Consider the following 12,737-nt stretch of genomic DNA (forward strand, 5'->3'; position numbering starts at 1 on the left):
GGCATGAGCAGTAACTTGAATTTGCAGGGGAGGTTAGGGGAGAAAAGCAAATTCTCCACATATCTCATCCCATTAGGGGACACACATGGAAAGTGTGAAAATAAATACATTTATCTTACTGGAGGAGAGAGAAGGTAATGGTGGAAGAATAAAGTTATAGATATCTGAGAAATATATACACACATTATTTATCAGAAATGTCAGGAATGGGAAGATAACCACTATTGAATAGAAAAGCACAGTAAAAACACCAAAGAAAACAATAAAGAAAACTTCACCAAAACAGCACAAAGAAAAGGCAGAAGATGAAACATAGTGAAATAAGTAGTAAGCAAAGTAAAATAGAAGAAAAATTTTCAAAAATATCTGTTGTTATACGAAATGTGAATGGGTTAAATTCTCCCATCAAAATACCAAGATTACTAGACTATATTAAAATACAAAACTCAGGTATATATAGTTTGTGAGAAACACACATTAAAAAAATAGGTAAAGAGAGGTTGAAAACAAGAGAAAAAGAGAAAACAAGAATGTAAATATTGATATGAGACAGTTTAAGAATTTAAGATTAAAAGTGCTAAACATGATCACAAACCAACATTACATAATAAAAGACACTTATGAAGAGATACAATTCATGAACTTGTACTCAGTAAACAAAAGAATAAGTTTTTGCTTCATGTATTTAACTACAATAAATGCAAGAAGAAACTGTTTAAAAATACAAACACAAATACAAAATTCAGATTGAATTATTGGCTTAAAATAATGTCTACAAATAATGTCTACAAATTCTTGACACTCCCTTTAAAAGGTGAAGCCTAATTTGCCTCTTCTTTTTTTTTTTTTTTAAAGATTTTATTTTTATTTATTTGAGAGAGAGAGAATGAGAGAGAGAGAACACCTGAGAGGGGATAGGGTCAGAGGACGAAGCAGACTCCCCGCCGAGCAGGAAGCCCGATGCGGGACTCGATCCAGGGACTCCAGGATCATGACCTGAGCCGAAGGCAGTCGCTTAACCAACTGAGCCACCCAGGCGCCCAATTTGCCTCTTCTTGTATGTGGGTTGGATTTAGTGATTTGCTTCTAGTAAATTGGAAAAAAAAAAAAAAAGCAGGAGCGATAGTGTGCTTTGGGGTGCCTGGGTGGCTCAGTTGGTTAAGCGACTGCCTTCGGCTCAGGTCATGATCCTGGAGTCCCTGGATCGAGTCCCGCATCGGGCTCCCTGCTCAGCAGGGAGTCTGCTTCTCCCTCTGACCCTCCCCCCTCCCATGTGCTCTCTCTCTCTCTCTCAAATAAATAAATAAATAAAATCTTAAAAAAGGAAAGAAAAGATGTGTAGCTTTAAATGCCTTCATTATTAAAGCTTAAAGAAGATGCACATGAAAGACTATTCATCTCAGGAAATTAGAAGCAGAACAATAAAGCCAATCAAATAAAGATAAAAGCTGAAATTAGTGAAATAGAAAGCAAATAAAAAAGAAAAAATACATAAATCTAAAAGATGATTCTTTGAGAGAACCAATAAAATTGATAAACTCATCACGAGCCTGATTAAGGGTACATAAAAAAAGAGAGAATTAAAAAACATGTAACGGGGCACCTGGGTGGCTCAGTCAGTTGGGCGTCTGCCTTTGGCTCAGGTCATGATCCTGGGGGCTTGGGATCGAGCCCCGAGTTGGGCTCCCTACTCAGCGTGGAGTCTGCTTGTCCCTCTCCCCCCTGCTCATTCTCTCTCTCTCTCTCTCAAATAAATAAATAAAATCTTTAAAAAAAAATGTAAGATTGGGGTGCCTGGCTGGCTCATCAATAGAGCATGTGACTCTTGATCTCAGGGTTGTGAGTTTGAGCCCCATGTTGGGTGTAGAGATTACTTAAAAATATAATCTTTTTAAAAATATGTAAGATTAAAGAGTAGGAAAAAAGATGTAGAGAACTAGATAAAAGAGTTACATATATGTAAACAATATAATATCGACATCTATGGCAATGTACTTTTACAGTCTAGAGAAATGGAGGATTTCCCTGAAAATAAGAAACTATGAGAACTGAGAACTGATTCAAAAGAAGTAGAAAACTTGAACAGTACATCTCCCTGTGGCTTTAAGGCAGAGCTCTATCTCAATTTTCAAGAGCAAATAGTTTTTTTTTTTTTTTTTTAAGATTTATTTATTTATTTGAGAGAGTGAGAATGAGAGAGAGTACATGAGAGGGGGGAGGGTCAGAGGGAGAAGCAGGCTCCTCGCTGAGCGGGGAGCCCGATGCAGGACTCGATCCCGGGACTCCAGAATCATGACCTGAGCCGAAGGCAGTTGCTTAACCAACTGAGCCACCCAGGCGCCCCAAGAGCAAATAGTTTTAATGGTTTTTTTTTTTTAAAGAATTTATTTATTTATTTGACACAGAGAGAGAGAGAGACAGCAAGAGAGGGAACACGAGCAGGGGGAGTGGGAGAGGGAGAAGCAGGCTTCCCGCGGAGCAGGGAGCCCGATGCGGGACTCGATTCCAGGACCCTGGGATCATGACCTGAGCCGAAGGCAGATGCTTAATGACTGAGCCACCCAGGCGCCCCAGTTTTAATGTTATTTAAACCAATGATTCCTATCCTTGGTTATACATCAGAATCATGTGGGGGGCTTTTAAAAGTCCCTAGGTGTCCATCAGAGTCTCTGAGAGTATGGCTCACGTATCAGTAATTTTTTTTTTCCAATTCCTTAGGTGTTTACAATGTCAAGTTTGAGAACCAAGGCCTTTAATTATTCCAAACCATAGAAAAAGATGAAAATCTTTTCAATTCACTTCATGAAACCATCATAACCTTAATATCAAAATATGAGAAAAGCATTCAGTGGTTTAAAATTATATTTATTATATTTGGATAGTAAACATGTTTTCCACTGTGATGACAAATTTGTTCGTATTAGAACTTCTCATCTCCAGTTAAACCAGACTTTGTAGGTATTTCACCTCTACCACGGGCAAAGAATAATGAATTCCTTTAGTCAAACCTAATTTTAAGCCCACAATAGTAATGGTCACCTAGGCCATCCACCTTATATGGCACCCTTAACATCCAGTGAGTTCTAACCTTTTCAAAAAATTACACATGTTGTCAAAAGACTAAGATTTGTGATAATGAAGCTCATTCGATAGAATATGTCACAGTCTCTGAAAGTGATTCTAAAAGGAGTCTTAAATGTCTACCGAACTCTTGTACACATTAAGCCTCTCAGAACAGCCACTTCAAAGAAGGCAAGACTTATTTGAATATATCAGATCTGTCCTGTTGGTTCAGGATTAGTCATATTACTTTATACAGTATGAGTTCAAATACATTTTTGTCTTAGAATAATAAGGAAAGTAGAAAACAGATAAGAAGATGAGGAGCTAAGTGTCCTTGTACCTAAAGTCTCTAGGATACTTAGGTTTCTGGCTACTGAGATTTGACTGGGTTTCCTTCAAAAAAGCAAGAACTTTTGCTATAACCCATCCTTCACTCAGTTCCAGTAAACCAAACTCTCTGGCTTGTTCTGCAGCTGATATACAACAAACCATCTATGACATGGAAATGATGTTGACAAATATAGAAAACCCAGGGTAACTACAACTCTGAACAGCATTCAGATGACCTGAAGGGGAAAAAATAGCAGACCACAATTAATTCACTTGAATAGAGAAAAAACAAGATGTTTCCCTATATTCTCACCTATTTTCTACTGAAGTATTTTATGATAATCATCTAGATGTTATGCCATTTTTTTGCACTTTTTCCCAAGGCACATCAAACAATAACCTCTGGACCACAGCTCCACATGATTTTAATTTTTATTTCTTTTGCAAACCCTGTTTTAGAGATCTCTTCTTCTGATTGCAACATACCGTCTTAATCTCCAAAGAAAAAGAATTGACTACTGCGGCAGCGTGCAGCATATCAGCGATAGAGAAAAAAGAAAATATTTAATGACCTTCTCAAATGGAAAATCATGGGGATGGAGGGTGGGGGATGGTAGGGAAGAGAGAAAGAAAAGGAAAACAAGGTGGCATGGCTTCCAATGGACAGCATCAGTGTGACACCCACAGGGTTAAGAGTTAATTAGCTTCTCTCTGTCTGTGTGCACCTCTTTTTCAGCTTCAGGAGGTCTCCACTCAGAGCACCAATTTAACAAACCAGTTTGCCAATACGTGATCTAAACTTTCAAGCTTTCCATTCAATGAGGAAAAAAATGTCTTGTAATTTTAGCAAGGCTCATTGAGGCTCTGAATGAAGTATTTCACAATGGTCATTCTAATTAAGCAAAAGGGGCTGATTAAAATTAACCTTTTCAGAAAATAAAATCTAAAAATATAACTTAACTAATACTATGTAAATTGCTTCACTTGATGGTATTTGAAGCCATATAATGCTGAGATGCCCTTTTAGCAAAGGTCTGTCACGGTTAACAATGAGGAAAGCATTCTTTTCAAACCCAAATAGGACTGTAGCTGAAAATGTCTAGCTTAGTCTTAAGGTGCTAAATGCTACAATTTGTAAGGACAACCAAATATGAAAGGAACCCAAATCTCAACATAAATAATCAAAAGCAATCACTGGTATGAATCCCATTATTTATCACAGGGCACCGCAAAAAGTGTGTGAGAATAAAATCTTTTCTGATCCTCCAAAACGTTCTTTCATGATTTAGGCACTTACTAAATGACTAAAATTCTTTGAACGGGTTGTCTTAAATGTCACCTCCTCCAGGAAGTCTCCCATGAGGTGAGGTACCCCTCCAACATGCTACCTTGGAGACTTGTGCTTATCCTTAGCATTAATATGTCCCACCCTGACCTGTCTTGTCTTTTTACTAGTTGACCTTCCCCACTAAACTATGATGTCTCTGGGGCTGAAAACTGCATCTTCGTTATACTGTCTTGCCAACCCTTAGCAGAGCACCTCATTCATAACGGGTTTAATAAATACATGTGAAATGAAGAAAGTTCATATTCATCTTTGTATCTTCACAGTTTTCATATAGTGCCTTGAACACTGGAAGGACCAGATAAAAGTGTATTAAATGAATAAATTTGTGGACAGACTCACTTTTGTATATGATTGGTTATAAGGATTTGAGTCTTGAACCAAACCAACCATTTGGATGAAAACAGTAGAATGGCAAAGCATCTCAGGGACCCTCCACTGTAACTCTCCCTCTCAGGCTATGCCTTTGGTTGGCCTTGGGCCAGCCCCAGTCCTGACAAGGAAGAAATGGCCCAGCGAATTACCCACTGAAAGATGAATATCAATTTTGCCTTAATTCAAAGCCTGGGGGTTTCCTGGTTTCTCTTTTGGGTTGACTGAGAGGAATCAGTCAGAGCATAATATAAACTTTAGTGATTTACAGCTCCAAAGATCTCCAACACTAGTTTGCCAAACTCTTCCCTACAATTCAAGTTCAATCAGAATGTGAATAAAATGCATGGTGAAAAATTAAATGAGAAAAAATAAAACAAACATCAGATGATACTTTTACTAAACAAATCATAATAAAATAAGGGTAAGTGAAAGCATGGCCACTAGCTGCTTCTAAGTAGGAGGTAGAGAGGGCGAGGCTTACACTGAGGCGCCTCAGTCCTGTGTGCTGCTGAGGATGAACCAGAGGAAAGGGCCGCACACAGGGCATTCCACATAATCGGGAATCAAAACCACACTGTTGATGCACTGAGTTTTGCGGTGAGCATCATCTGCCATCACAGAAACCCTACCATTTCCTGAAGCAATTGAGAGATGGCTTAGGTCAGAGTTGACACCTGCTGTCAATCCCGTGTGAGGCCACAGAGAGAAATCCAGCGCTCCCCCTTTTCCTGGTTTGTTCGTAAGGTGTGCTTTCTTTCCCCCTCATCTACTTTCCTGGCCCATTATGCTTCTCTCAACTAATCTTCTTTTTTTTTCTCTCTCATGTTCTTTTGTCCTCCCATACCTAAGACCCAATAATGATACTCACTCATACTGTAAGTACTGCTAAGATGAAATCTCCAGATCACTGAAGCTTACTCCTTTAAAAGCTAAAATGCGTTTTTAAATTACTTTAACCATTTTAACTCAGGGTTTTGAAAATGCGCTATTTGTTCTCTCTGCTTCTTAACCGAGTATGCACCACAGCCCTTGACACTTTCTTGACCCTGCAGGCTTGTCGATCTAAGCATCCTCTCAGGTACTTCTGAGAAATACAGAACTCTCTTCCCTGTACACATTTCCTATCTCATACTTAGAGGTCTAGATCTCCTCTGTCAGTAGGAGCTTTACTTTTCATCATTGTCCTCATTTCTCACTTCTGCCTTTCCCCTCCCACTCCCTCATTTGCTGGGGTGGCGAGCAGGCAGGCCTCCTTGTAGCAAGAATGTATCAGATAGGATTTTACTGAGATAATGTTCACTGGTCTTTGAGTAAGGGCCTGGGGTCCATCCTGTGAGGAAAGTTCACTGGATTTGTGACAGCGATTTCAAGAACTTAGAGACCCTTTCTCCTTAATTGTGTCGGTTTGGGACCACAGAGGAGAGCCAAGTGAAGATAAGTACACGGGAGTCCGCCCCCTGAGTAGGGGGCTGTCACTGCCCTTTGTATTCCGGTACAAACATTGTTTCCTGAACAGTGTGTGTGTCTGGTTTCAGGCTGCACTGTACCCTTGCCTCCTACATTCCTCATTTAAACTTCAGATAAAAAGTGAAACAGAAAAAGGCAAAATGCTGACTTTTGCGAGTGAGGTCATCATGTGAAGGAGCTTACTCAGACATGCCCGCGTGACTGCCCTTTCCTCTCGGGGCCTGCAACTCCGGACCCTCACTGCCCTCACTGCCCCTAAGCTGAGTGGCTTGCCATCATCACGGGCCCACCAGGCCCTTCTCCCCTCTCAGACTCCATCAACGACAGCACCTTCTCAGCTTCTGACAGTGGAACCTTGCTGTTCTCAGTGGCTCCTCCCTCAGTTTCCCCTTTCAAACCAGGCAATTTCAAGATCCTGTGGCGCATGGTTTATCCCACATCTGAGATGCATTTTAGCTGCTTCTCGCTCACGCCTGTTAAAACTTGAATTCATATTTTCCAAACATCCCTCTCACCTCCCTCTCCCCAAATCCCTCCCAAATGAGAGTGCCCTACTCTTCCACTGCTGGACTCTCAGTCTCCACTTCTGGAACACTGTCGTTGGTTAACTCTCAAAATACCTCTTGCTTTCATGTGAATGCTATATTTTCACCTTTCGTTCTTTTTATGGTACTCCTTACCACCCACCTCCTCCTGTTCAGTCTTTACGTTAGCACTTTCCAGTTTCATATGTTCCATACCGCTCTGCCGACAGAGTTAAAGGAACATGTTGTAATTCTCTTTTCTCATCTGTCTACTCCCAAGTCCTTTCCCTGATCACATCTTAATCTCTTCAACTACCTCTCGAGAAATTTGCATTTCTAAATGCCTCAGAAGTCATTTTTCCCATCTCACTTACTCAACTATTTTCCCTTTTATGTATCTCCCCAAACCTCTAAAAACATAGTCGCTGGATTTTCTCTTGTGGTTGTTCCCCACATCCTCCTGCCCTCTCTTCCTTCCTCCAATTGTCACTGTCAACGGTAGCAGGATTGAACTTCTGAACATTTAATATGGCCCCATGAACTGAGTTAAACAAATCTCATTCCCCAAACTGTGACTCCTTAGTGTCCTCTCACCAGTCCATTCTCCCACCACTCCCACAGCTTTCCAATTTGGCCAGTAGAATCCCCATTTCATGGTCAATAAACTCTCTTCTGCCTTCAACTCATCCAGAAGACTTCCCTCTTGAAATCTGGGCCCCCCCGCCCAAGAAGGCTGATGGACTCCTCACATGCTCCTCAGAGCCACTAAAAGACCAACATTTTGCCAGCCTTGGCTAAAAGCCCCTCCTCCTTTCCAGCCCATGACCTCTGACTAGCCTTCCTTCCCCTGCTCCTCACCTCACAGTCCTGTGGCCAACTCACTTAACACACTTGCTTTCCACATCCTCAACCCCCTCATCGCCAATATTCTCTTTCACTCTGTTCAGCCACCCACCTTCGAGACTCCAATGTGGACACACTCATCTCCTAGGACTCTTCCCCGAATAACTTCCCACCCTTCCTGCTTCCCAAGGCCCTTGCCCCAACCTGTCTGCTCCCTTGCTCAGAAAGCATGCCAGTCCTGCCGTCCTCCCATTTCTCCTAGTTGACTGGCCCATCCTGACTTCTCTTCCTTCCCCGCCCAGCTTGGATTCTGGGCTTGACCTCAGGAATTGTTCTTTTGCTAGCACCGTCAGCTCCCTACCAGAAAAACTTTGGCTGGACTTCCTGGCACCAACCTAACTTCCTGGGCAGCCTCCTACTTCCTCTGCTCTGGTTCTCCGGCTACCAGGCTCTGGATCCTTTCTTAGGTCTCCTGCAGTCTCCACTGAATGTCCTAAGTGCCAGCTCCATTCATCCACTCCTGGTTTGGCCCACTCCATTCCCTTCTGAGCTTCCACTCCAAATGAACGAAATTAAAACCTCGCATTTCTGTTATAATTTATTACCTTAAAAAATGCTTTTGGATATTCGTTATTTTATCCGTAAGACAGCCTTTTGTGGGGTGGAAGCTCAAGAATATTACAGCCAAAAAATAAAAAATGGAATTTCATGGAGGTTACGTGGCTTACTTAAGCTCTCACAGTCTCCAAAGAGTAGAAATGATTGGCCATCATAATAATCAGAATATATTTTCTTTCAACCACCGGAGACACCTATGCTCTGCCCAATTATTCAATATGCTAGCCGTGGGGACTGACACAGGGATCAACAAGAGACATAAAGGGATGAAGGCAGAGGTCACCTCAGGATCAGTTGTCCCAGAAGCAAATATTCAGGTTGTCACTGCTGGCTCAGAGAGAGAAATGAATCCCATTGTAGAGATGCAGAGAAACCCCATGCCAGCCACGCTGCTCTGTGCCCTCTGTGTGGGCCCCCACAACCGAAACCCAACAAACGGAGAGGAGTCACAGCGCTGAGCTCAGCGATGGTGAATCAGGGTAGGGAAGAGAGCAATTTGGAACTTCCTGAGTGGGGCACTCCCTTCATACATAATGAGCGTGCTTTCGAAGAGAAGACTGGTATGTGACATGCTCACTCCTGAACAAAATAAAAACAAAACAGATTGCTCCCCTCCCCATTCTGTGCCATCTAGACATTTACGATGTGATAAAGACCATAAATATAATCAGGTGCAAATCCCACTGGATATATAGATAACCATAATATCAAAGACCCAGATTAAATTTTTTAAAGATTGTTTTGGTGAAATATGTGTTACAAAGCCAAAAGATATCCTTCTATAAATATTTCGGCCTCCTAGAAAAAAACTGTTACATACATCTGTATTTGTCTATATCCCTAGTAAAACCAATGTTGTTATTATCTGCCCTAGGACTGCCTCCCCCAACAAAAATGCCACTATTTAGCAAAATAATTATTTACCTTATAGAAGATCAAAAAAAGATCATCCAGTTTCCCATGCAAATCACCTGGAGTGCAAATGAAAAATCACTATTCAGTAGGAAACAAGAAAATGCCGATTTCGTTACAGAATTTTGAAACTGAAATGCTGCCAATATACTCTAAGTATTCTCAGGGCATTGGGGTTTTACCCTATGATGGGTATTAATGCAACAATTTGTTTTCATAGCTCTCTTTTTGTCCCCTTTCCTATGGGAGACAGCGTCTGATGTTATAATTACCTGTCTGCTCCTGCCATTTACGCAGTGCTTAGCTTCCTCTATGCCAAGCACTGCATTAAGGGTTTACATGAATTATCCTGTTCAATCCTTACAACAGCTCTGTCAGATGGGTATTATTTTCATCATTCTGAGGTTACAAAGGAGGTTCAGAGTAGTTAACTGATGCAAAATCACCCAGCTACCAAGTATCAGAGCTGGAATTCAAACCCAACTTTATCTCACTCCAAACTCAAGCTCTTAGCGATTACTTGGTATTGTTTACGCTGTAATCTGCAGGAGAGCTGCAATAGTATCTGTCAGTTGGCATTAAATCCCCAGTGCCTCTCATAGTACCCGGTACATAATAAGCAATCAATAAATACACTTAACTGCTAAACGCACAGCTTTTTAAAAGCTATGTATTTAAAGCCATGTATTAGAGAATATGCTCCAGCAATAGCATCTAAAATTTAAAAATTGTGAGTTGACATTCTTTTGATGAGACAGTTATAGGAAATAAAAATGAAAGCATGGCTTTATAAAACTCAGCTAACTAAGGGAAACCATATAAACACAGGAAGCCATTAATTAAAAATTAAGAGTGACTATATTAGTCAAAAGCCCTATTTGGATAAATATTTCTAGGTAAAATATCTTTCATAGGCTCTGATCATTAATTTTTATTCTTTGCATCCAACTTGATTACCAAATAGAATTTAATATAGAAATACCTTTCCTCGGTTTGCTTGAAATCCCACAACCAAAATTAACCAAATATATGCAACAGTAGACTCCGATTATAATGAGAATAATAAAATAAAAGTCCTACATCACCAGCACTTATTTATAAAACAACTATAATATTAAGAGCATATTAATGCTGTTGTATACTTAAATCTCATTGCTTTCCTATGATCTTACTCCAAATCTAAGGAAATAAAAATGGAAGGACTTCTTTTTTTTTTTTTTTTTAAAGATTTTATTTATTTATTTGAGAGAGAGAGTCAGAGAGAGAGAGAGAGCACAAGAGGGAGGGGCTGGAGAGGGAGAAGCAGACTCCCTGCTGAGCAGGGAGCCTGATGCGGGACTCGATCCAGGGACTCCAGGATCATGACCTGAGCCGAAGGCAGTCGCTTAACCAACCGAGCCACCCAGGCGCCCGGAAGGACTTCTTATCAATTAAATATATATTTTAAATTATTTTATTTTCCTCAGGGTGACTTGTCTTTCAAAGATTTGGGAGACAAAATTGTTACAGCCGGCATGCTAAAAAATGAATTGGTTTCAGCATATTAGGAATTGAGCTATATAAGTATTTTTAACTTCTAGTTGGACAGCAGTAGATAAAACTTGATGTATCATGGAAAGACAGCCACAGAGAGATATTTCCACTGCAAACAAAAACATGAGTGCAGAATTGGTTATCTTTTATAACATAACTAGAGACCAAAACACCTTCCATATTGCATGAGTGTTGAGAACTATGCAGCATGTTGAGATGTTCATGTAAAAAAAAATGCATCTGGAAATTAAAATAATTTCATCACACTTTCTCTCCCTCTCCTAGTACTGTCTTAAACAGATGTTTTTGAAAATACAGCCCCAATTTTGAATTTTAAATGATGACCAAATTTATCTAAGTTTAATGGGGCTACAAAGACCAAAAATAATAATTCCTAAGCTAAGGGAAAGTACAGGCCTTGGCTTTTCCCTCTAGCCATGGTGCTACATGGAAAAATGTCTGCAAATAAATGCCCAAGAGGTGGAGATCTTTAAGTGAATGAACTGTCCAATCAATCCATTCCCTAGTCTTGGTCTCATGAGGGAAAATGACACATCAGTCAGAGAGATGCGTGATGGAAGTTGGGATAGCAGATATGGGGCCGGCCCTAACCTGGGATGCAAAGGACCTGATTTTTGATTCTGACCCTACCACTAACTAGCTGAGTGAGCCTGGGGGCAGGGGGGTGGGGGAGAGTCACTACATAGAAATGCAGGGAAGGATAGGTGCCTGGCTGGCTCAGTCAGTGGAGCATGTGACTCTTGATCCTGGCGTTGTACATTTGAGTCCCACGTTGGGTGTAGAGGTTATTTAAAAAATAAAATCTTGGGGCGCCTGGGTGGCTCAGTTGGCTAAGCGACTGCCTTCGGCTCAGGTCATGATCCTGGAGTCCCAGGATCGAGTCCCGCATCGGGCTCCCTGCTCAGCAGGGAGTCTGCTTCTCCCTCTGACCCTCCCCCCTCTCATGCTCTCTCTCTCTCTATCTCATTCTCTCTCTCAAATAAATAAATAAAATCTTTTAAAAAATAAATAAATAAAAAATAAAATATTTAGAAAAAAGAAAGAAAGGAAGGAAGAAGGAAAGAAAGGAAGGAAGGGAGGAAGGAATGTAGGGAAGGCAATACACTTTCCTTTTCCTCTCTGGGCCTCAATTTCATCTGCAAGTGAGAGACTAGTCCCAGTAAGAACCATTCGGTTCTTACACTGTGTGATGCCAGGACTCCCTTGCCCTCTATATTCACGTCCTCTTCTAGATCCTTTTACCCAAAGAGAAATCTACAATGGCAACTGCAGGTATACTGGAAACATGTGGGAGCAGATCTCACTCTCTGGCTTTTTATATACACTCTGATAGCATACCTAGCCCTGGCTCCATGGATTCCATGGGTGGGCATGGCTCCCTGAGCTTCATGACCCCCAAGTCTTAATCTCTGTGCAAAGTAAGAGCTGGTGAGGCCTTGAATAAAAGGCCCCCACTGCTGAGCTGCATCATCTGTCAGGCAGAGGTGCGTCGGCCCGATTCGGCTGGAATCAGTGAAGACGCTTCAGCAGCGCGAGTCCAGGCCTGTGGCATATACTGCTCCATTAAGTCCCCACCACCACTATCAGGCACTAGCAATGCAAACGGTTTGACTAGATTATCAAATCCACTTCTACCTGCCAGCGGAAAAGAAACACAGGCTAAAAATTGATTTGGAAAATAACAATCACTGTTTTGTAACCTAAAG

The 12,737-nt window shown here is 41.1% G+C and overlaps 1 protein-coding gene across 1 annotated transcript in view; it reads right to left on the reverse strand.

Annotated features, from left to right (window-relative positions):
• Window positions 1-12,737, reverse strand: part of PPEF1 (protein phosphatase with EF-hand domain 1) — a 74,401-nt gene that overhangs the window by 42,719 nt on the left and 18,945 nt on the right. Inside the window, exon 6 of the mRNA XM_021683870.1 lies at window positions 9,490-9,536. Within this exon, the coding sequence (XP_021539545.1) occupies window positions 9,490-9,536 (47 nt within the window). The remainder of the gene's footprint in view (window positions 1-9,489; window positions 9,537-12,737) is intronic.

This window comes from Neomonachus schauinslandi, chromosome X (assembly GCF_002201575.2).
Source record: "Neomonachus schauinslandi chromosome X, ASM220157v2, whole genome shotgun sequence".
Classification (NCBI taxonomy): Eukaryota; Metazoa; Chordata; class Mammalia; order Carnivora; family Phocidae; genus Neomonachus; species Neomonachus schauinslandi.